General features: G+C 48.0%; 1 protein-coding gene across 4 annotated transcripts in view; it reads right to left on the bottom strand.

Annotated features, from left to right (window-relative positions):
• The window catches only part of LOC8036583 (gamma-tubulin complex component 4), a 105,065-nt gene that overhangs the window by 13,817 nt on the left and 65,491 nt on the right, over positions 1-25,757 (bottom strand). For all 4 annotated transcript variants that reach the window (XM_029992795.3, XM_029992796.3, XM_029992797.3 and 1 more), the window contains exons 9-11: positions 20,185-20,341; positions 7,041-7,136; positions 4,892-5,000 (exon numbers count right to left, since the gene is read on the bottom strand). In XM_029992795.3, coding sequence (XP_029848655.2) covers positions 4,892-5,000; positions 7,041-7,136; positions 20,185-20,341 — 362 coding nt within the window. The remainder of the gene's footprint in view (positions 1-4,891; positions 5,001-7,040; positions 7,137-20,184; positions 20,342-25,757) is intronic.

The raw sequence follows: 25,757 nt of genomic DNA, 5'->3' as shown, positions 1-25,757 counted from the left end.
GATTGCCCGAACCCCAAGAGACGTGGAAACCGCATAAAAGGTAGGCGCTTAAATATGATTGCAGGGCCCCTTTAAGGGGGGACACTACCCAGAAAAAACAATTCCTGCAAAAAAAGTTGATTTTAAAAAATGTCACATTTATATCTACCAACACCTAGAGAGTATCCCCAGAAAGTTTGATTACTTTACTCAGCATAGTTAATTTTTTATAAATTATTTTTGGTCCTCCGATGCTAAAGAAAAGGCAGGGGTTGGAAAACTTTGGGTACATTTTTCTCCGTTCCACTTTTTGGCATAAATTTCACTTTAGGAAAACTATCTTTCTGTTATTACGTAACTTGGATTCATTTTTATAAGTTCTTCTAGAGTGAAATTTTAAGGGGAAGAGAGCTACGAGCTTGTATTTTTTATTTTTGTCATTTTTCATGCTCAAGAATTAAAATTTTGGACAAAAAATGGAAATCTAAAAAACAGTATTCGAGTTTATGTGGCTTTTTTGTCATGAATTTTTGTCATGAATATAAAAATATAGCTCCATAGCTATCTGGTCTGGACTGTCCTAAAGCAGTATAACACATGAAAACGACAAATTTATAAGTAATTTCAAAACGATAGTTTTCCCACGCAGACACGCCCACTTTCATCTTTAAACATTTGCAATTTTTTTTTGTACTTCACCCAGGTTAACAAAAATTTGGCACAAATGTTCCCAACATGAACAGAAACAAGCCCTGTAAATGTCATTTAAATCAGGCAGATGGTTCAAAAATTCACTTTTTAGGCCCATGCCCCCCTTAAAGAAGGCGGCTTTGGTGACGCAGCTCATCGTGAACTCTCGGATTTACACAGCAGCAGTCACACTCGAGGAAACGTTAGTGAATGAACGGCATCGGTGGGCATGAAATCTGATCCCTTCCATGGGCCGGAAAGACCCTTTGAGAGAGAATGCAGAGCTAAAGAGAAGGTGAAGAGGAGAACTAGAGACTGACAAGAAAGAAGGCAGAGGCCCTCTCTCTTCACCCAGGTGGCCTTGCTGAAGATAGAGGGGGAATGGTGGGGGAGACAGAGAAGGAAACAAGCATTTGACAAAGGGAGAACTATTACCAGATTTCCGGGTGGCCCCGTCCAAAGGTCTCGCTTTCAGAGGACATTGCATTGAAAGCCGATATCTTCGTCACACAATCAACTGACAAGCTATTTCTAATTATAAGCAGACCAGTCTCAAAAATCCCCGAATCTTACCACTTCTGAACTGCGCATGCCAGTTTGCAACAAGCATGCAGTGTGGATGTACTTCACAGCGAGGAATCGTTTATTTCAGTTAAAAGACATATGCAAAGAAAAAGCTTTCAACCTTTGGTGAAGAAGGAAGAGCAGTGGAGCTGTACTCTGTGCCGCAGTTGCTTGTGTCGAGATTTATTTGCCCACAGACACGAAACTGGGGAAACTAGGCCCTAATAGCTCCGCTGTAAAAAAAATTTTTTTAAACAGCCTGGATGGAAAAAGGACATCATGAAACGAGTTTACAATGGAAATGATAGCAGAACAAATTTGTAGTTGGCGCCCCTGGGGGCCCGCGAAAAAGTGGCCACTATAGTCACGTGGTGCTTGCACTCTTTCGAAAGCTCCCCATGCACTCTAAAAGTTACTTATTAATCTTTGTTTTTGCTGTACCATCGGAAACTGCGCATCGTCGAACAATGATATGTACTTTCTAATCATCCGCCAGTGTAGTTATCGTTATCTGTTCCGTTCTCTTCCCACCTGAAGTTTTGGGCTGCCTATATAAGCGCATCAGATAATAAGTCCCGTTCACCACCTACCATTTCTTGGCTGTCGTACGTCGTAACAGTTTTAAGTGTAATTAAAAACAAAGATTAATAAGTAACTTTTAGAGCACACAGGCAGCTCCCTAAAGAGTGCAAGCATTATGTAAAAAGTGCCAGCATTATGTGATAGACCCGTGCGCCGGTCAAAAATTGACAGCGGGGGCGCACCGGGGTGTTCTCTGCTGGCGGTGGCGTGGAGAAAAGCGTACAGCTGGTGGCGCGCCACGCTCAGCGTGCAGCGGCGGCTTCTGGGGACTTCAGCGGCAGTGGCGCAGCACGGCAGCGCACAGGTCTACCACGTGACTAGCAGTGGCTCCTGCGGGCACCAAGTACAAATTTGTTTTGTGCCGTAAATATACCTCTAAAATTTTGCTTGTTCGTTGTATATTCACTTTATTACATCCTTTTCTCCTTCAGGCTGTTTAAAAATTGTTTTCTTTCTTTCGTATATTTTCTTTAAGGCAATTCCTCAGCTTCGTTTCCTCCATTGTCAATGTCTTTGAAACGGTGACATAGCTTTACGACGGGCCATGTCACCGGCAGTTTTTGCTCTCCCCTCAATGGATTTCAACAGCCGGCAACATCTTTAACTTTTGATTCATTATACATGTGCTCGACTGTTGAACACAAGCATTTCTGCCCGCCTGCTTTAAATGTGTGCAGTGTTTTTTCCTTCTTGTTGCCTCTGATGTTTAAGGAGGGGAGAATGAAGAATGAAGATGTCTCCCGACTGGAAATAAGAATAGAGATGAGAGGTGGTTTCTATTTGGAAGATATTCAAAACGTAGAACTTAAAAAAAAACAAAAAACCTTATAGAGTAAGAACTTCTGTGTGAACAAGGTTTTTCATTATCAAATTTAAAAAAAAGCAATGATTGCCACCTTTTCCACCCTCGCTCCCCACAGCATTTATAAAAATAAAATCTGAAAAAAAAAAAAAAAACTACCCTCACTTGTTTCAGATTAGCAGGTCTGAATTTATGGGACCGAATTATTTATCTATTAGATTAAATTAACCGAATAAAAACAAAGCTTTTGTAATATACAGAAGAAATCTGAAAGCGGCGAGGCTTTTTAAATTGACGCAAAATCGATTTTTTTCTAACTACCGTAAAATACCGGGCAAGTGCCCACTCAACATTTAGAGATGACCGCGAAAAAATGGGGGATGGGTGCTTGTCCGGTCATCAGTTTTACATTTAAATGTACTGTGCATATTTTCTAGGATCTTACAAATTTGGGAATGGGCGCTTAACGTGGTATGGGCAGATGTGCGGCATTCTATGGTAATTATGGTGTAAATAGGTACACAGCTAAATAAAGTGGTGTTTTTTTTTGTAAAATTACGGAACGATTAGTTCACTTAGTAAAAACATAAAAAACAAACTACATTTCTTATACTTCACGTCTAAACCACAAACGATTGTTGGGCCACTGTGGTGTTTACTTTCACAAAATGAAGCGGATAATATGTGAGTAACTTTTGCTTACTTTCTATTCCACCCGTTCTTCAGTTGCGATAAATGCATTAATAACTCAATATGCCAGCTGATGATTTCGAAAAAAAAAAAAAAAAGCCTTAACATAGAAAAAAAACAATACAATTTTTTTTTCTTTTACTCAATGGAGCTTAGAAATTTGTACAATTAATTCACCCTGTATTCTATTTTCATAACGATCGTTATATGCAATCATTTTTTTCTACCTTGCACCCGGGACCGAGTGTTCCAGGACCATTTTCTTCTACACCCGTTTCCGGTGCTGCAGAACAAAGTGCTACGAACGTACGCTTACGGGCCATAATGAGGTAGAGCATGTTGCCAGAAATGTCCAGTATCCAATGATGAGAGGAAGGTTAGTGGGCAGACTGAAGTTCGAAAAGTCGTCAGGCACAAATGCTTTTTTTTTTCCTCTCACCCTACAAAAATCTGGGGGGGGGGGGGGGGGAAGGTTTGAATTCGCCTCCCCCCCTGTCGGTGTGCCACTGATCCGACATCATCTTCCGACTCACTCAAGCCGGTACCAGCAACAAAACAACTGCAAACACCCTCAAATCGCAACACCTCAAATGCTTTCGAGAAGGCGCGCTGCGCAACGAAGACGCCATGTTCTCAGCGCGGAGCGCTCTTTTACAGCCGCACGTTTGCTCGTGACAACTCGTGGTAAGAAAAAAAAGGACTACCGTAATATGCCGAGTCATCGCCAACCCCACTTTCTGGGCGAATATCGATTTCCAACAAACACAGAGTGATCGCCCACACCTTCAAATGCCCCAGCGCAGACTCCGCGATCTGCAAACATTCGTCCAACCCGAATAACAGGCCGCTGATCATACAGTTGCAGAACGTCCGTGACAAAGTAAAGAGAAGGAGGGAAAGACACTTCTCTTTGCTTATGCATTTTCTCCCCGATTTCTGTGACCCCAAAGCTGTACATCTGTGCAAAAGAAAAATGACAAAGATAACAAAATGAAATTTTGTTTGCTTACAAAAACGTTTGTTCGGACAAAAAAACATGTGTATGCAAGCAAGGAACTTTGTAATAGTAAAACTTCTTTCGTGAGAATTTCTTACATAAAACAATGAGACTAATTAGAGCACTATCGAGTTTAATGTATCTCTTGTGCAGCTGCACATACAAAAAAATGAGCGTTTCTTTAGCTTTCTTTTTGTGCTTACCCACCGAGAAAAAGCCCACCCCCCCTTTTTTATGAATTTCAGGCGGCAAGGGGGTGCGTGATGACTCAGGATATTACGGTATATGAAAACAAACTAGAGTGTTCATTCTAACCACCAGATGTTGTAACCTGTCCAGAAATCCATCGGAGGCTTCGCAACGGGGCTCGTAAATCGTCGATCACAGTTGATCAATTCTGACGAGCAAAGTATGGAAAGTGTTAAGAGCACAATCAAAGGTTAGAACATGGAGCACAATCAAAGGCAAAGACAGAGCACAAGATAGAGCCCGAGGACTTGTGTTCACCTTGAAAGATTCCTCATTCCCCATTTGTGGCTGACAATGAGCGAGTTGAACTGAGCGAGCAATCACGATCGGGTGCTTACTTGGCCATGGCTGACTCAGTGAGGAAGACGTGAAGGGGCCACTTGACCTGGTACGTCATGCCGATCGTTTCCCAACCGGAAAGGGGCTCCGATGACGAGTCTCCATCACCTGAAAAAAAATATTTCAGGATATTTTCTCCGGGGAAAATGTTATGCCACTAACCAAGAACACACAACAGACCCTTTTGATTACGAGGCAATTAAATGCAAAGGTGCAAGCGAGCTGCACCTTCGCATTTAATTGCATTATAATCATAACCTAAAAAATGCGAGCCTTTCGCCCTCGTTGGTGTCAGACTGGTGGTAGCTGGTAAAACCTGTTTGCTCTACTGATGTCTGATCCCTGGTTAGCTCAGTTGGTAGAGTGCTCCACTGGAAATGAAGAGGTCCCGGGTTCGATACCCGGGCCAGGAGGATTTTTTTTCGGTCACGCACCAGTCACCTAGTTGTGTTTGGAGATTTGTGTTTGTCCCTTGTCCCCTTCTCCAGGAATTGTTTTCGTCTTTCTCGTAGACCTTTTTGAAGTGACAAGTGCCGTTTGGGAATGCCTCCGCTTGTCAGAACACATTGGCATTGTGTCATTACTCGTTACTTTTTTTGCCACATACTACCGATACAAAAAAGAATCGTCAAAAAAGACAAAATACACTCGAAGATAGGGGCTGAATGTGTTGGTCATGCAGGATGGTGCACTCCGAAAGTGATAACGGCAGGAATTAAGGCCAAAGGAGAGGCTGTAAGTGCACAAAAGCTAATAATAAAAAAAAAAAAATCTATTTTGCATCTTATTCCTTACAAAAGCATACATCAATTAACTCGGTGGTTCTCAACCATTGATGTCTTGCGGGCCCCTTGTAGATACCTAGACGGAGATGATGGAGGCCTCCTTCCGGAAAGAGAGGAATAGAAAGGCTAATCATGAGAATGATTTAATTTAATGAATATAACTGTTTGCTAGTGTGGAGCAGACTTATATTATTGACATTCACACGAGGGAACTCCCCCAAAAATTGGAATGTATTTGAAAACCACTGAGAACAACATTTGAGAACCACTGTCTGTAAGTATACGTTAAAATTCCATAGGAGTTAAGCCTTTTTCTTTCTTTACTTTTTCCTCAGGTAAGTTCGCTCTTTGCAAATTTTACAAAAAAAAATGCACCATCTGTGGGCAACGCTGCACAAAGTCGTAGCTTGATAGAAACCGAATTTTCCGGCCGATTTAAAGAGGCGGGCGTCTCCTTGTATCACCATGTAGTCTCGCTGAAAATTTTGTTGAGTAATGTTTCTATACATATTAAAGTTTAGGACGACGTATACGACGACGTCGTAGAGAACGCTAAGTACGACATCTATGACAACGTATAGGACGACGTCGTAGAGAACGCCAAGTATGACAACGTCTAGGACGACCTCTAGGATGACATCAAGGACAACTAGGTCGACGCCGAGGACAACTGCTCGGACGACTTCAAGGAAAACCTCTAGGATGACCTTAAGGATGACGTTGAGAAAGATGCCTAGAGGACGACGTCGAGAACAGACCCTAGAGGACGACATCTAGGACAACCTCTAGGATGACGTCAAGAATGACGTGTAAGACTCCTGGGACAACATCAAGGATGACGTCGAGAACAACACCTAGAGGACATCTCGGATGATGTCGAGAACGACACCTAGAAACAGACGTCTAGAGGACGTCTAGGTCCTCTAGGCCGACATCTAGAGGATGTCCAAATCCTCTAGGACGACCTTAAGGACGATGCCAAGGACGGCTTTGTCCTTGAGCATGCGATAGGGAGGTGCGTGTTTGATGACATATTTTTATGGCTATCTTTCGGGCACAACGACACCATTTTCTTGCTCAATGGGACAAGTAAAGCTTTCGCCTTAAAATAATTTTTATGTGCATGCTTCGGTGCGAAATTGAAGGCTGTGCAAAGTACCTTAGCGAAGCCTTGGCAACCTCCATGCCTCATACTTCAAAACTTTATCTCTCCGAAGAAAATTAGCCATGGTGTTCGCACACATCTGAAAGCTCCTCCAAGAACATGGCTTTAGCATATATTTTTTACATAAATATGAAGAATGTGAGCCGGACCATCACTGCACGATCCGACATGGATCTGAGCCTGCAGTGAAGCACTCACTCAGGGGCGGGCCCACCGTGATGCGAAAGCGTTCAGCCAAGTTTTCGTCCTCAGACTGCAGCAGGCTGCAAGACAGCTGGAATGCCTTATTCACCTCTGCAAGGAAAGGTCAAAGTTAGTAATTGTAGCAAGTTGGATAAGTTCCAAATCCACATAACAGCGTGCCCCCCAGAATAAATTTACCGTAATATCCCGAGTCATCGCCCATCCCCGAGCCATCGCCCACCCCATTTTTTGGGCCAATATCGATTTCCGAAAAAACACAGAGTCATCGCCCACCCCTTCAAATACCCCAGCGCGGACTCTGCGATCCGCGAACACACATCCTACCCGAATGACGCGGCCGCGGACCTTACAGTTCGAGGACATCCGTGACAAAGTAAAACAAAGGAGGGAAAGACACTTCTTTTTGTTTACCTCCGTGAGCGAACCCAAAGTGGTCGTGTATCCGTGCGAAAAGAAAACGATGGAGATAACAAAATAAGAGTTTGTTAATGTAACCGCGGAGTGTTAAATCAAAGTCTGTCTCCGCCGAAGTAAGGTCACCGCGAACCCGCTCCTTCTTCCCGCCCGTCGCAACTGCGGTTGTGCAATATTTTAGGCAAAGCCAACGCGTAAATAAAGCTTTGCTGAAACGCCCTACACAGACGTTTGCAGAGCGTCCCAACCGTGCATTGACAGCCTGCCGTGCACGGACGCACGTATGTACGCACCAAACAAGAAAGTTGCACAAGAGCTTGCAATTGACAAGGCGCCCGACTTGGCACGACGCCAAAGTATTTATTTGCCAACGCGACCGCCGGCTTTCCCGCTTTCCCAGCATTGCTCTTGGTCGCTTCTTTGGTCTGCTCGCTCGCTCGCTCGTTGCGCCTGGTAGCTTTTTCTATTTTCTTGTAGACTTTTCTTTCCTTTTTTTTGCTAACTAGGAGAACATAGTGGTGACATTCTTTCACGGAACAAACGTTCGCGCTATATGCAGATCGGCGGTGTTTCTAGCACGTATGCAAGCAACGGACTTCGCTATAGTAAAATATTCTTTCGTGAGCATTTTTTTCTATAAAACAATGAAACTAAATCAAGTTTTGAGTTTGATGTTTCTCTTGTGCACCAGCGCTAGATACGCAAAGAAAAATAGGCGGTTTTTTCCGCTTTTTTTCAAGTGTTTGGGCTCACCCACCGAGACATGGCCCACCCCACTTTTTTAATGAATTTCAGTTGGTAGGGGGGTGGGCGATGACTCGGGATATTACGGTAGTGTCTCCTTCATCGCAAAAATAAAGTACACACTGCCGAATGCGCAGCCTTGGCCCAAACATAGCGATAGCGGTCTGGACCAGATGCCAAAATTTCAGAACTAACAGTCGTCTTATTAAAACGTTAAGAGCAATCTCTGGAAACTTTTCAATGGATAATTTGTGCCATTCAGCCCCATGTACTCGTGGGCTCTGTCAGCATCCATTTTACTGTCGAAAGCTTCCAAAAATCGCTCGCAACTTTCGAATAAAATAATGGTTTGTTCTTAAACTTTGGTATCTGCTATCACACCCGATGCAGACCTCCCCTGCTTGGGCAAAGCAGCTACCTGCAGTAACTGCAAATCAATAAAATTAAAAAATCTGGTTCAGACCACTAGTGCTACATTTTGCCAGAAACTGAGCGTTTGACGATGTGGTTTATTTTTGCGATTCATAAAAGGCAAAATTTTGTTGGGGGGACACCTGGCACATATATAGGCACACACATTTTCCAACAGCTGCAATGTTGTGCTATAAAACCGTGATAACAGCTTGTCATTGCGAGTGAACAACGATGGAAAGAATGCAAAACGACATTGCGACCCGCACAGTGCACTTGGACCAGAATAGGCTTGAAAAGGGCACGACGCTGATTGTCGTTTTTGCACGTAGAAAGAAAACAATGTGATCTGCGATGTTGCAACCACGAGCCTTAGTAATGTTCCTAGGAACAAATTTTCCTATTCTTGATATCAGACTCCTCAGAAATTACAAAAATATTGACATATTTTCAGAATACCCATGCCTTACTCTTTCAAGCGTGCTATCCATTATATCGAAATTCAAAATAGTTATTCAAAAAACAGCAAATAAGGGTAATATCAAAATCAACATTCAAATTTTTCTGTTCTCTCCGCTGGGGTGATGTCACGTTGCATAACTTCAGGGTCAAGCAGGCAGTCGAGAAAACACAATATTTTTTTTTTTTTTTTCTATTTCTTTTTGGCACAAGTTTAATTATCATTTATTTTACACCATTAAACCTCTCGTAACCTGTCGGTAACAAGCTGTAATGCCTCCATATCATCCCAATTATGACACCTGACGTCACGTTTTCAGTGTTGCCAGTAGAGCACCTCAGCCTATCGGACCAAACTCGAAACTACTACAATAACTTTGGGGAAAAAAAAACAGCAATTGGGACTTGTAATTTGGGTTACTAGTTCAGATGGGTCATTAATATGATAAACCAATTTTGAGCACGTGAGTGACTGTCGAAACTTGCCTTTAAGGGGGGACACTGGCTAGAGGTCAAAGTTTTGAACTACTGAAGTGATCGGAATGAAATTTGCAGGGAAGATTTAACTTCAGATGTAGGTGTACTGTGCAAAATTTCAGCTCTCTAGGACAAATTTACATACCTGCATAAGATGATGTGTCACTTTTCATTAAGAAATCTATGATATGCAAATGAAGCTATTAAGCATCATTTTGACTGCTTGAATATAAAGTGGGGGATATGGGACCTCGGGCTATCTAGTTTTAATAACTTAATTGTAAGTATTTCAGGAACAGTTATTACCTCAAACTATGAGATGCATATCTGTCCTATGTCAATTTTTGAAAACTTGGTTTTTTATCACTGAAGACTTCAACTTCAAACAAAATAAAGTAGATAGCCCAATTCCTCAGTAAATTTCAGTTCAGAAACATCTTGATTGTGGTATTAGGGTACTTTCACCTTCGAACAAAAGATTCCTTCGTATGAAATTTGCAGCAAAAAGTGAAACTGAGAAAAATGCATTCAAACATTGAACTCCTTTACTTTGTTGCTGCCTCACAATCTGTTAAAAATATTTTATATCAACATAACTATTTGGCGTATGGTTATTGAATTTGGTGTAAGGGTGTATAATTAGTTTCTAAAACTGAAAACCTCAAAATTAAAAAATGAATTTTTAAAAACAAATTTAAATTTTAGGCCCATGTCCCCCCTTAAGATCTCGCTTCTTTGACACACCTATAAATTTACTTCCTTCAAAACAGAAGACTGTCTCATTTGATGCCCAACGCATTTTCCGGACTACAGTCCACGGACTATAGGAGACTAAAAGTTGAAATTTTATATGGTGCAGACTATTTACAGGTGTGGACTACTACACAAGGATGTTTTTCAAGATTCCTCATTATGACAAGATATGACAAATTTCGTGAATGACAGAGTAAGCTAATGATGATTTATATAGGATACAAGAATCTTTGCGAGCTAACAAAGCAAGCACCCGACAGGTGCTTGCTTACAGCCAGCACAGAATGCTTAGCCAATGGTTAGTCAATACTTAGCCAACATTTATCCGGCACATATTACGCACGCCTTCGATTAGCCAGCCCATATCCATTACTTAGTCAGCCATTAGCCAACCCTCTACCAATACTCGGCCACAAGCCAGCAAATGTAGAGCCAGCACTTAGTTAATTCTGATCCCACATTTAAGGAGGGACGCGGGCCTTGAAAACTGAAAAATCACGAAAAAGTTGATTCTATGAAAACCATATTTTTGGGTTGTATATCTTCTAATCTACCTTCTCTGTAATTATCACCACTAAAATCGTCCGGAAAATATTAAAAATAAAACATTTACGCGGCCTGGGGTAGCTTTCAAGTGGCAGTCAAGTGCCAAAATAAACCGAAATTTTGCACTATTGGCGCTCCCGTTTTTTTTGGCCAGCGGCTGCCATTTTTGTCTTTTTTTTTTCTTTCTCCCGATTTTCAAAATGGCGTCAGCCTCGTGGTTTCTGCGTGGTCGGCGTTTTGCCATGTTGCAATTGCACAGTCGTGATTAGACAAAGCGCTTGCTCCTGAAGCGGGCGGGGGAGCACGCGGCTACTATTGGCCACAGCGCGCGTCCTCTCTGTTTTATTCAGTCGCTGCCGGTCGCGTCGTCTGCAACGGTAGTGGTCTCCTTGCTTGCTCTCTGCATTGTTAGCTCCACTTTGCTTTTTGCCTTCTTTACAATTGTTCCCAGTGAACTTTCAGCAGCTTTGTGGTGTAGACCGGCGAACGCAGCCGGAAGGCCGCAGAACAAGAACTGACACGAGGCAGGCACTGGACGCCGACTCATCTTTATGCCGATGGTGATGCTCTTATATACAATTGGTAATGCATGAGTTCAGCGCCCTCTATACACAACATATTTCCCCCCTTTAAACAAACAAAACCCCAGTAACTAGAACACAACTTTCACCAATAATTACAGTTATTCACATAGCTCTGTAACCACTATAACAGATAATTCTAGTGTAAAACATAATCATTGTATTTTCCGGGCATTCTTCTTTGTCGCTGAGGCCTGCTGTACGACGGTGCCGTGGTCAACAACTCCTGTTGGCCGGGGATGTCCTGCGCTTCGACTTGCTCTGGAGCTGGCGCCGACTCTGCTGGTGTCGACAAGATTTCAGTCTCCTGAAGTGTAGCGTCTGGAAGTGTCTCAGCACCCCGTGCAGCTTCCGCTCCGTGCGTAGCGACGGTAGCGCTGTCGTCACCTGGCGATAATGTCTCTGGGGTTCTGGCAGTTGCGACGTCCCGTGGTGATGGTACTTGTGATGCCCCTTCTTCAGTGGGCAATTCCAGGTCGCATAACTGGTCTCTTACCGCTCCACGTCGTTCCATAACTTTTTCTACCAAGTTCCGGGCACCTGGTGCTCCTCCTTTGGCCACTACTGTCAATTTGGCAGCGTTCCATTTCTTCCCATTGTCTAAAAGGAAGGAATTTTTTCCCACGCGTTTTTTTACTTCTATTGGCAAAGAAAACCTCTGCTGTCCTTTTGGTCCTCCCCACCTCTTTATTTTTACGAAGTCGCCGGGTTCAATGATGGAGTGCCTGGCTCCCCGTCTTTCATCGGTGTATTTCTTTGTCCTCTGCTGTCGCTCTTTGACACGGCGTTGCAGTTCGGCGACGTGAGGCCGCGGTTCATCGAAAAACCCTCTCTCCGGTAGTCCCACGACGTCCAGTCTTGTTCGTGGCCGCCTTCCGTGTAGCAAAAACGCCGGAGACATGCCGGTGGTCGCATGGGGAGTTGCCCTGTAAATACTCAGGTATTCCAGAATCGCCTCCTTAAGTGGTCTCCGCTCCAGTGCCGCCACCTGAATATATTCTTTTAAGACGCGGTTAAATCGTTCTATTTGACCGTTGCACTGCGGGTAGTACAGCGAGGCCACACAGTGTTCAATTCCTCTGTCTTGTAGGAACCCTTCAAACTGTGTCGACATAAATTGTCTGCCATTGTCAGTGACAACACTCTTTGGGTATCCTTCCCTCGCGAATAGCTCCAGTAACACTTTCGTCACCGACTGAGAAGTTATCGACGACACAAAAAAAACCTCCGGCCACTTACTGTGATAATCAATCACAGTTACTGCAAATCTGCACTCTGGAGGGGCTCGTTCCATCGGGCCCACAATATCCATGCCCAGCTTTTCCCAGGGCTTTTCAGGCCATTGCCCTGGTTGTAGAGGGGCCACCGCGGTCTTTGCAGACTTGTCTGATGCCTTGCACACAGCGCAGCTTCTAATGCAGTTTTCCACGTCTTCGTCCATCCCAGGCCACCAATACAGCTCCCGGAGTCGCTGCTTTGTCCTGACGATGCCCGGATGCGATTCGTGGGCCATCATGATGAATCTGGACACCAATGTCGATGGAGGCACCACCCGCTCTGCACGAAACAGCACCCCCTCCAGAACAGAAAGCTCTTCTTGAATCCGCCAAAATGATAGTAGCTTTCCTGACAGACATTTCTTTTCTGGCCAACTAGATGTGACATACTGCATCACCTCCCGTAACACGCCGTCCTTCTCTGTCTCCACTTGCAATTGGTTCTTTGTTACCACGCTTGACACCGCAGCAATGACCTCCTCTACTGGGTCGCACTCTGTGGACAGCAAGGGCAACCGGGAGAGTGCGTCAGCGACTACATTATCTTCTCCTTTCGTGTATTGTACAGTAAAATTGTACCTCATCAGCCTTGCACACCACCGCTCTATCCGAAGTGGCCGCCTTCCGGTGCCATTAGTAGAGAGCAATGTTACCAATGCCTGGTGGTCCGTTCGCAGCACAAAATTTCTTCCCCACAAGTACACATGCCAGTGCTCGCAAGCCCACAGACATGCCAGGGCTTCTCGTTCTCCCGTAGAGTATTTGCGTTCCTGTGGCGTCAACGTCCTTGATGCAAATGCTATCGTACGCGTCTCCCCATCGATCACCTGTTGCAGTACCGCTCCCAGCCCATATGCCGATGCATCAGTTGTTACCTGTACAGGTAAGGACCGGTCAAACATGGATACTGCGCTGCACGACGCTAGTAGGTTCTTAGCCTTGCCGAAGCTTTCCTCAGCGTTCTGGTCCCAGATGAACTCCTGGCCCTTTCGAAGAAGGCGCCGCAGTGGCTCCACCACTTCTGCATAATGAGGGAGGAAATGAGAGTAGTATCCCATGAGCCCAAGAAAAGAACGCAACCCCACCAAATCCGTTGGCGTCTGTGCATTGATAATCGTGTCCACTTTTGATTTGAGGGGTGCGAGACCCCTTGCGCTCACATGGTGACCCAAGAACGACAATTCCTCTACCCCGAAGACACATTTCGTGTTCAGTTGCAGGCCAGCGGCCGCTATTCGCTGCAAGACCTCGCGCAGATGACTGTTGTGTTCTTTCTTATTTTTGCCAAAGACAATAATATCGTCAATATACAATAGGACGCCCTTGCAACCTTTCAATATTTCTTCCATCATTCGCTGAAACGCGGCGGGCGCCGAAGCAAGGCCAAAACAGACTCTACGGAACTGAAACAGTCCCTCATGTGTGGCAAACGTCGTCAGTGCCCGGCTGTCTTCTGACAACTCGACCTGGTGATAGGCTGACGCCAGGTCCAGTTTAGAGAACCATGCTGCTCCGTTCAAAGCGTGCAAAAGCTCCTCCGTGTGCGGCAACGGGAAGCCGTCAACGACAATGGCCTTGTTTGGCTCCCGTAAATCTACGCAGAGTCGGATGCTCCCGTCTTTTTTTTTTACCACCACTATTGGAGACACCCACTCAGAAGCGTTTACCCGTTCGATAATGCTTTCACGCTCTAATCTTAACAACTCAGCAGAGACTTGTTCTCGCAACATCAACGGTAATCGCCTAGCTTTTGCTGATACTGGTTTGACGTTGGGGCGCAGTTTAACTTCGTGTACCATGTTTTTAGCAAGTCCCAGTTTCCCCGCAAAGAGGAATGAAAACTCACTAAGTTCAGGAGGCAGAGGTTGTGGCCCCGTCGTTGTCTGTAGGCACGCCAGCGATGCGCCGTCGATATGCAGCCGTAGTTGTTGTACCGCATCCAGTCCCAGCAACGCCATGCCCCTTGACACCACATAGAAGCGAATGTTTGACGACACGCCTCCACGTGCCGCTTGAGCCACAAAACATCCCAAGACTGGAATTCTTTGCTGTGAAAAGTCCCGCAGAGTCACCGTTGCTGGAGCCAAGGCGAACCGTCTTGCAAATTTTTCTTGATAGATGTTTGCTGGCAAGATAGACACTGACGAGCCTGTGTCCACGACAAGCTGAATCACTTCGCCCTCGACGCAAACGTCGACTATCAGAGTGGTTCGCTCGTTCTGTGTGACTGTTAGGGTGCCCAACTCTTCGTTTCCGTCCGTGTCCTGAACCGCTTGCACCCGCGCTTGCCCGGTACTTCTACATACCGCTTGAAAATGTCCCACCTTGTGACACCTCGAACACCGCCTATCTCGCGCTCTGCATTCCCGTGCACTGGCTAGGTGTCCTGAAGCACCGCATCTGTAACACCTGCGGTCCGGAACTGTTGAAGAACCGCTGACTCCTGTTCCTGAACGATTTCTTGCCCTCTCGACTTGCTGAACCATGGCAGCGTCACGCCCCTCCTCGTAGACACGGGCACCTTCCGCTGCCTGCTCGAACGTCTGTAGGATGTCCATGGCCTGGCCCAACGTAAGCTGTGAACCTTTCATGAGCAGCTTCTGTCTTAGCTCCACGCTCCATACTCCGTCGACGACTTTATCCCGCAGCGCTGCCTCAAGATAGTCACCGAAGTCGCAAGTACTCGCGAGCTGTCGCAGGGCGCTGACGTACGCGCGTATCGGTTCTTCCTGAAGCTGTCGCCGCAACATGAATCGCCGTCGTTCGACAAGCACATTCAGAGTGTTCGTGAAATGTCGTTCCAACAACCGAAGTGCATCGGTGTAGTCGTCCGGCTCACCCCCTTTTGATGTGGTCTTCTCCGGCGTACTTCCAGCTGCAGCAGCAGTTATCGGTGGTGCAGCCGCAGGCTCTGGAACCAACGTGCGAAACACTCTTCGACCTTCCACCCCCAAACACTGTAGAAGTATCGCCTTTCGTTGTGCTGGCGGTTTCGCGTCCATTTCCGTCGCCTGCAGAAAGATCTCGAAGTCCTCTCGCCATTGCCGCCATGGCACTGCCGGGTCTCCCGGCGCCTCCAAAAACGGGGCTAACGATGGCAGCCCGAACGTATTCATCTTTGCGTTAATGGGTAACGCCCCTCGCGTACTAGTTGCGAAGAAGGACTGTCATCTTGACTGCTGCCGAGGTTGTACTTTTGTCGACTGCGCCAATGTGGTGTAGACCGGCGAACGCAGCCGGAAGGCCGCAGAACAAGAACTGACACGAGGCAGGCACTGGACGCTGACTCATCTTTATGCCGATGATGATGCTCTTATATACAATTGGTAATGCATGAGTTCAGCGCCCCCTATACACAACAAGCTTCTTGTAGCTTGCCCATTTATTTTGTAACCGCACACGATGCATAGAACGAAATACAAGACAGTGCGTGCGTTTGGCATGCAAAAGCGCTCCATGAAGTTCACCAGGATGGCAAAGTTGGAAATTTCTGCACAGCGTGCCGCCAATGCTCATCACGTTGAAGCTTCCAACGGACCTCCCGTGCCATCGGCCGTTGCCGCTGAGGAAGAAGCCGTCACTGTGAGTATGTGAGGCGTCCCCAGCACATTGACCGCTGCAGTTTCTTCCGAGATTGCGGGCTTCAGCACTCGCCTGGCGCCTACTGCAAGTGGGAGTGCGTCGTCCAGCGCCCATCTCAAGACAGATTTTTTGACGCGCGAAGAAATTAAAGTTGCCGTAAAACATTATGAGATTGTTCAAGCTGAACTAGGCACTATGCCAGCGACCCAAAGGAGGCTTCGAGCCATGCAGCCCCATCCCACACCTGCCACTGCGACAACCGAAAGTGCAAAGTTTCGCCTCGTTCAGAAGGACGTTTTTAGCAACCTGCTTTCCTGCACGGTGTGCGAGCATTGCTTGGGGACTGGGTTGACTGTACAAGAGGGCACCAAGCTGGGACTGGCCACTAAACTCGAGGTCACATGCCCACCTTGTGGCATTGTTGCAAATTCCTGGAGTTCATGCCAACAAGGCTCGATGGCTTTCGAAGTCAACATCTGATCCATAATGGCTATAAAGCAGATTGGAAAGGGGCAGACAGCTTTCAATGATTTTTGGGCTGCCATGAATGTCTCCCACAGAGGTCTCCACCACAAGACATTCCAGGAGCAGCTGAAGACCTTCAGAGAGTAAGAGGCCCTGTGCATGGACAAGTTTTATGCCGATCCAGCCGCTGCTGTGAAGACAGTCTACAAGAAGATGGATGCAAGCTTCTGCAAGGACATGAATGTGGTGTACGATAGAACATGGCACAAGCGTGGGTACATGTCCAACATCAGCGTTGGATCAGTGATCAGGTACAGTCGAACCCAGATATATCGAATTTAAAGGGGATCGTAAAATAGTTTGATATATAGATAATTTCATATAAAAAAAAATATGTTAACTCAAGCTCCAGTTCAAATTTCCGCGTGTCTCTGCTAATACCAAAGGTAGCAACAAACAGGACCTCGCCAAATAGAACCTCTAGAGCCGCTAAATACAGCAGAGCTTAGTTGGTGAAGATCACAACCACCGCTGCGTTTACGCGGCAGTGTTTGCGACTGTTTAAGCCTGGCCACGACCTCCACACAATGCCAACAACAAAACACAAAAAATAATTAAAAAACTAAAATAAAAAAAAAGCGAGTTGCATCAAAAAAAAAAGAAAAAAAATCTCAATCCATAAAATAAAGTTAAGCAAGCAACAAAAAACAAACCTCACTAAATTCAGGTGACAAAAATTCAGGTGGCAAAAACGGCGTAAGAAAAAGGTAAACAAAGGTAAGGCGTTCAGAGTGTGATTGCTCAACCGTTGTTGATACACTGAACTTTTTTTTTTCCTTTTTATTTAATTTTAAGTTAAGGAGTTGCGCAGCGACAGCGGTGTTCGGGGAAAGAGTGCACGGTGCCTTTCCAACAGCGGGCACTCCCTGCCCTCCCTAAGCGCTCGCGCATGCCTTTTTCCTTGCTTTTGCCATCTTCCATTTTTTTTTTTTACAAATGCTTTTTTTTTTTTTTACAAATGCTTTTTTTTTTTTTTTTACAGATGCTTTCTTTTTATTTTTTTTTTACAAGTGCTCTTTTACTCCTTTCGTGTCCCTGTCCCTGTGCGCGTGTGCTGGCTTGGCAGTCTGCCAGCCCCGTAAGGCAAGCTGTGTGCTCCCTGCCTGCGCAATGGGAGAAGCGACGCAATGGGAGAAGCATGCCGTGCTTCATTCACTATACAGTGTAGACCGCATATAACGTATGTCGCGGGAGTCGCGAAAATTCGCACTATAAGCGGTACCGCGCTATCACCAAAACATCAATTTTTCAGGCCAAAATACATGCCATCAGACAACTTACTTTTGTAAAAGAATTTATTTTATGTTAGATGAAAAATAAAGCTTAGTTTGAGGAAAGTCTTTATTTCACCAGACTAGTACACTTCTCTCTCAAGTGTGTCACACATTTTGAAAGAAATAAGCGAGTTTTGCCTGGCGCAGCCTTTTAACGGCGTTGCGGGTTGCGGACGGACGTTGAGAGCGTTCGGGAATGCTAACCCTAATCACTTTTCTCCGATGATGAAAACGCGTGAAAATTCGCACCCTTTATACGGTATGCACCAGTAATACCTTCAACTTGAGCACAGGCATGAAATGCTCCAAATAAGAAATCCGGGCGATGTTCGAAAACACAAATGCTTAGAAAGTACCACTGTAGTCGAAGTAAACAAACACGACGACACGAGCGTTTCTGCCGTCTTGAGAGTGCCGCCCCAACATCGCCGCACGAGTAGGTGGATCTTCCCTTCTAGTACGTGCTGGGTTATCATAGCGACACACAACGAAAATTCACAGTCAAAGATAGCGCTTTTACGCGGAACGATGAACTTCCACCATGCTGTCTACGACTACGATCACAACCGACAAACAATGCTCCTATACAATTACATCCGATTTTCAAGATGTTTAGACTGTTCGATATAAACAATAATTCGAAATACCCGGGTGCGATATAACCGGGCTCGACTGTACCATACAGGCCTCATCTTGGATGCCGTGGTCCTATCCAACCCGTGCCTTGGATACCAGATAGGACCCAAGCCTGGAGATGAAGCCTACAGCAGCTGGCGCATGCATCACATCTGCCAAAAGAACACAGACGCCAAATCTGGAATGATGGAGGTTGACGCAGCCCTGATGCTTTTCAACGTAGTCTCTCCGAAGCACAACTTGCGTTACACGACATTAGTCTCCAACGGGGACAGCAGGACCTTCTCTGCACTCGTGGAAGAGAATGTCTATGGGCTAAAGCCTATTGTGAAGGAGCAGCGCCTCAATCCCGTTCAGAAGAGGATGGGGACGGCAATGCGCAACATCGTCCAAAAGAGTGACAAGCTGTTGATTGGCAAGGGACAGCTGACAAAGGCCCACATCGACAAGCTCACTGACTACTATGGCTGGGCCTTACGAAACAACTTGAAGGACATGGCTGCGATGCAGTGTGCAGTAATGGCCACATACCATCACATCATGTCGACTGACCAGGAACCCCACCATGAACCTTGACCGGAGGGAGCTCAATCCTGGTGCCGGCACAGAGCTGCCGAGGCAAAAGGCAAGCCCCAGCATAAGCACCAGCTGTCAGACTATGTCACTGCAGCTATGCTGCTTGTCTACCCACGTCTATCACAGGCTTCTCTTCTCCAACGCTCCTTGGGGGCGAGGGCACAGAATGCATCCGAGTCTTTCTACTCTGTTCTGTGGTCCCAAGGAACAGCATGCATCGCTGATTGCTGTTGAAATGGCACTGCGGGAAGCAGTATTTAGAATCAATGACGGCTGCTACAAGGCAGAGATCTTGGTCTCGGTGGGACTCCAGCCAGCCCATCTAGCCCTTCAGCGAGCTGCCGAGAAAGATGACCAATGCATGCATAAAGCCAGCAAACGACCGCAAGAGAAGACAGAGGCGGAACAAGAAAGTGCACAGGGACACTCCCAGCTACTGTGCAGGGTCATTCTAGTGCAGAAAGTGTGGCTAAATTTCAACCGCCGTTTGCTCAAAATGGATTTTTCCTTTGCCGTGGCTGCTCATCCCCGTGATATCTCAGGAACTGCTTATCCGATTTGTGTGCCGTCTTTTTCTCCTAAATACCTTTGTGAGGGTGTGACAATCTTTTTTTCACAAATTGGGCTAAACATTTTTAATAAACAAAAAGAAAAAAATAATGATGTGTGTTTGATTGAAAACTGAAACTTCAATGTTGCGCTAAAGTTTGTCTGCGACGAAATTAAAAAGGCTCTGTTATGCCCTGGGGTACCTGTCCAGCAGTCACCATGAGGAATTTCAGACTACCACTGCCTTTGGCAGATTCTCCAGGACGGGGATAAGGGATACAAATCCTTAGCCATCCAGTTGCCAATGCAGAGCCTAGCCGACAGAGGCACTGACCCCGCTCGGTGGCAGCCCCCCTGGGCCGGCAGAGCAGGGGCTCCGTGGCCTGGGACAAGTGGAGGAAGAGCTCTCCTCGGCCCAGCAGGAACACCTCCCGCAGCAGACGCAGCTCCTCGGGCAGGCAGCCTTCCTCCACCAGCACCCGCCAGACGTGCTGCGCAGGCCACCCAGAGAACAAGGGAGAATGGTAAACAGATCCAGAACATGCTTGGGAGAAGAGCGTGTTGGTTTAAGTCATGGATGAAGAAAGAATAAAACAATTAAAACAGGGACAACACAACCACATCTTTCAACTAGCAACAGACAAGTAAACTTTCAACAGAGCAAGCAGCAGACTATACCCAGGAGGAGAAGGGGGGAGAAGGGACCTCAGTGATGTGACTGGCCTAAGCCGTTTTGCAGCACCTTTTGGAGCAGCCAAAACAGAGTTTTGGAGCATTAAAAGTGGCCTTTGGAGCAGCACCAACAGCGTTTTTTGGAGAAGAAAAAGTGTTTTTTGGAGCAGCCAAAACAGTGATTCGGAGCTGCAAAAGTGGTTTTTGGAGCAGATATTCTTAGAGAAATAAAAATATTTGTTTTAAGTGCTGGACAAACGAAAGATACTTTGTTCGCTGCAATGAACAAATTATGGTCATGTTCGACCACCTGGGAGTCTTTCAACATGTAACTGAAATGCCAATGGCATGATATATTTTGCAATGCTTCAGTTAAATGATGCATATATATGCACCTGCTATAAATAAATAAGAACCAAACTGCACATATCAAACCTTATATGAAAATGACCGGATTAGTAGTAAATATCACAGCATTAGGTTGACCAGTTATATAATACATGGAAGCAGTCTCCTGCTGATGAAACACATAACTACCGCAGTGCATTGCGAAATTGTACACAAGACAAAGGTGCATTACGACTAGCGGGTGCTTTTCTTTTTGTTTTTCGAAACTTTCTGCAAGGCTGCTGCAAGCCTTGCTTTGCCTTTGGCTAGTAATAAATGTCCACTTGCAATGCCTCCAAAGAGACATTGAGACATCCCACAAGTGTACATACATTGCTGTAGGCGTCGTCAAGCAATTCCGAAAAACCGCTTGCCACCGTTTTACTGGATCCCGACATGCCCGATTTTCGTCAAAAGAAAGAAAAAGTAAAGCAATGGATTGCAAGCGTCCTGGCTGGTGCCTCTGTCGTGCATTCATGTTGTGGGGATTGTGATCCCTCAACATTCTGTCGCGTCAGCGTTTTGGCGCGCCGTGGCGGCCGCGCTGGCGTAGCGAGGGGTGGCGCTGCTTACCACTGTGAGTGGCTTCCTCCTCTCCCCCCTTGGGGCGATTCCCATAGCGAACCCCCGCACAAAGGAGATTGACGTGTCGCTCCTTGATTGGCCACTTCGCCCCCGTCGTTATCTTAAAACCAGCGGACAGCAGTCTCGCTTCTGTCTTCTTCCTGGGATTCGGCGGCGGCGACAACGGGGAACCTTCCGGCGCACCAGTGAGCGTTTACCCCGTCCTTTGTACATTTGTGAACGACCGTTCGGCCGTGGGCGATCTCCACACCGACGGCGTTCACCAGCTTATAGCCGCTGTGTTGTTGTTATTTTGTTTCATTGTAAATAAACAGTTTATCACCGTTACCAACGTGACTGGTGTCTCATTGCGCTCGACGAGCAGCATGCCACGCGAGTGCGAACCCGCTTCGCGGTAGAGCGTCTCGCCGCGAACGTGGTACTCCCAAAGGCAGTGGCCCTAAGGAGAACCACAATTTGGCGCCCAACAAAAGGGCTGACGACCAGAACCCTGGTACGTCTGTGTGTGGCGACTGCTGCCGAGTGACGAGTCCTCGCGCAACCAGTGCTTACCGTGACGATGCAGACCGACTTCTCGGATTTGCTCATGCTGACGACCGCGGCCGACGCATTCGCACAGCCCCCACTTCAACGAGAAGCCGAAATGCCAAACCTCCAACGAGAAGCGCCCTACGGCGCACCCCTGGAGCCGAGCATGGTTCCGACGCCATTGCGGACGGGCGCCATCACTCCCAGATCTTCCCTGAACGCACGTGCTCCGCCACCGGCACAAAGCGAAGCCTACCGGTCTCCCCACGGAGAAACCGCGGCGTGATGAAACCGCGGCGTGAGCGGGAGAAACCGCGGCGTGAGCAAGGTGTGATGAGAAACCTCATCACACCTTGCTCGAAAATGCGGCACGTGTGATTGAGAGTCTGACAGGTGCGTTGCGAACGACAACACTCGCACCACAGACCCAACGACCTCCGGTCCGAATTCCTGTCCCGACTTATCGGGGTTACGCAGACAAAGCGAGCGCTACGGACTTCCTTGACGATTTAAGAGAGTACCAACTTGGCGATGGGAATGTCCGATCGTGAAATACTTGAGCGCATTCTGCCAATCGCGCTCGTCGACGAAGCCGCCCCCGCTGGTTCCGATTTGTCGGTGACCAACCCGCCGGAACGCTCGATCAGTTCCGAGAGGCGTTCCGCCGCGAATTCCTTCCCGCCGACTATGAGAGAAGGATGCGGCGGGAGCTCGAACAGCGAACCCAGCATCCGGACGAGTCCCTGCTGGAGTTCGTACGAGCCATGCAAGAGCTCTTCGAGTTCGCGGAACCCTCAGCTCCCAATGCAGAGCGAGTGGAACGCTTCATACGCCAAAGCCACCCTACTTTCGCTGCGTATCTTCGAGGCAGCCGTTTCCGCGACCTGAACGAGCTCGCCTCCGAGGCCCGCCGTCTTCAGGGAGACATTCTCGCTGCCCGTGCGTACCGGCCTCCGCCTCCAGCGTCAGCGGCCCTCGAACCGCGCTGCGCGTGAAGCGGGGACACGCCATCTCGAACACCGAGGTGCTACGATTCCGCAAACTATGCGGAAGATCGGGGACGAGATACGTACGCAATCTCAGATCGTGCGCTCGACCCATACTCCTACGGTAGACGAACAAGCCGGCCGACGCCGCAGTTTAGAACCACCGACTCGCGCCCCAACGAGGCAGCGAGGCAGGAGGAAACGAGGATCCCTCAATCTCAGCGAGCCGATGCACGCTAAGACAGAGCCGGCGAAAACCAAAACGCACGGCGGAACCCCCGGCGAGGCGACGACAGAAGATGTTTTCGGTGCAATCGCCCCGGTCATCTCGCTCGCCAGTGCCCGGAGCGGCCGAACACGGAATCGCACCGTGCGGGAAACGAGCAAACCCACCGGTAAACGGCCCTTGGACGGACGGACCGGTGGCTAACAAAGAATCAGAGGGTCCCATGGCCACTCTTTTGCCGACCGCCTACAGAATAGGCTTCCCGACCGGCACGCCGGCCCCGTTCATTTCTGTAACGATCGCCGGCAAGCCATTCAAGGCACTCCTCGACACCGGAGCAAGCGCTTCGATGTTCGGCGACGAAGTGTTGACTCACCTCCGACAGAATTCTGTCCGACTCCGAGAATGCAACACTGCCTTTCGCCTAGCCTGCGGAACCGCCCTTTCGGCTGGTACCGCGCGGCTGGTCGCGAGATGGGAGAATCGAGTAAGACGACAACGCTTCGTTCATCTCCCTGGCCTATCGGTGCCCATTATTTTGGGCAGACTTCCTTGCCAAAACAGGCATTGTAATCGACGTCAGCAGCGCAGGCTATCGGGAGGGCACGTTTGCACCCCTGAAACCCTTCTGCGAACCCCCGGACGTACCGCCAACGCCACCATTGGCGCACGCGACGAGCCGTCGAGAGGAAGCGAGGGACTCCCTAAACCGGGTCATTGACCCCAAGACACCGAGTCCAGCGCCGATGGCAGCGAGCGCCGCCCCCATCAGGGAAATGACGCACCCACTGCTCACGCAATCATGCAGCGTGTCAGGGCGCGAAAAAGCCCGACTGTCGTCGTTGTTGCGCCGCTATGATGCAATGTTCACGGACCGACCGGGCTGCACAAACGAAGTGCGACATCCCATTGACACGGGCGACGAACTGCCAAGAAGGCAGAATGCGCGACCCGTAAGCTTGGCTAAACGAAAAGCCATCGACCGTGCCCTGGACGAAATGATCGACACCGGAGTTGTCCGGCGATCTAACAGCCCCTGGGCATTCCCCGTGGTGCTGGTCCCGAAGAAAGACGGCAGCTCACGTCTCTGCGTGGACTACCGCCGTCTCAACGACGTCACACGAAAAGACGCCTACCCGCTACCGAGCATCGACTCGATTCTGTCCAACTTGGGCAGTGCGCGGTACTTCACCACCCTGGACGCTAGCCGAGGCTACCTCCAGGTTCGGATGGAGCCAGGTGACGAGGCAAAAACAGCCTTCTGTTGTCACCGCGGGGTTTTCGAATTCACACGAATGTCCTTCGGTCTGTGCGGAGCGCCAATGACGTTCCAGCGATTGATCGACCGAGTACTGGGAGAAGCAAAATGGAAACACGCAATGGCCTATCTCGACGACATTGTCGTCTACTCCAACACCTTCGAAGATCACCTACGTCATCTCGAGGACGTACTCGACCGGCTAAAAGCCGCGGGAATGACCCTGAACCCCGAAAAGGCTCAAATAGCCGAAACCCGCATCGCCTTGCTCGGGTTCGAACTTGATCGCGGGCGCCTTGCGCCACATCCGGACAAACTACAGGCAATCCTGGAGTTTCCTGCGCCAACCGACGTGAGCTCCCTCCGTCGCTACCTGGGAGTGGTGAACTTCTATCGCCAATTCATCCCAAACTGCGCGACTCTTCAAGCACCACTGACACGCCTATTGCGAAAGTCCGTGAGTTGGAGCTGGGGTCCCGAGCAGGAAGCGGCCTTTCGCCGCACCTCCCGAGCGCTCGCAGACACAGCTGAACTCAAGCTACCCGACTTGAACAAGCCCTTTCTGATTCAAACAGATGCCAGCAATCTGGGCTTGGGCGCGGTCCTGCTCCAACAGCACGAAGGTGTACTCCGACCGGTGGCCTTCGCCAGCCGCTCGTTGACGCCAGCTGAAAGGAACTACAGCACATGCGAACAAGAGTGCTTGGCCATCGTCTTTGCACTCCGGCGCTTCGACATTTATGTCGACGGGACCACTTTCGTGATCGAAACAGATCACCAAAGCCTAATATGGCTCTCCCGACTTCGCGAACCCGCTGGTGGCTTGGCAAGATGGGCTTTGATGCTGCAAAAATACGACTACGTCGTGCGGTACCGGAAAGGCAGCACAAACATGGTGGCGGATGCATTGTCACGAGCCCCCATAGACTGCACACAGATTTCCGCAAAAACCCAGGCCGAGCCAACGACACTCACAGTGTCAGGCGAAGCCGTGACTCAGTCCCAAAGGGAGGCAGCAGATCTGACCACCCCGGACGAGACGATCGACCACATAGACGCAGTGAGTGCAGTGGGAATCGTGTTCAGCAAAGAAGAGCTTCTGAAAGCCCAGCAGAATGATCCGTTTTGTCGAAAGGTGATCGACGGACTCGCGGAAGAGTCGGACGCCGTGGAGGCGGGCGGTGCGACCGCCTAGCGCAACACTACTGGTATTGTAGTAGGCGCCGAGTGCCAAGACGTATCTGGTATTGGTGCGGGCACAGAGG

Source organism: Ixodes scapularis, unplaced genomic scaffold (assembly GCF_016920785.2).
Source record: "Ixodes scapularis isolate PalLabHiFi unplaced genomic scaffold, ASM1692078v2 PGA_scaffold11__112_contigs__length_91849675, whole genome shotgun sequence".
In the NCBI taxonomy this organism is placed as follows: Eukaryota; Metazoa; Arthropoda; class Arachnida; order Ixodida; family Ixodidae; genus Ixodes; species Ixodes scapularis.
This window is presented reverse-complemented; position numbering and strand designations above follow the sequence as displayed.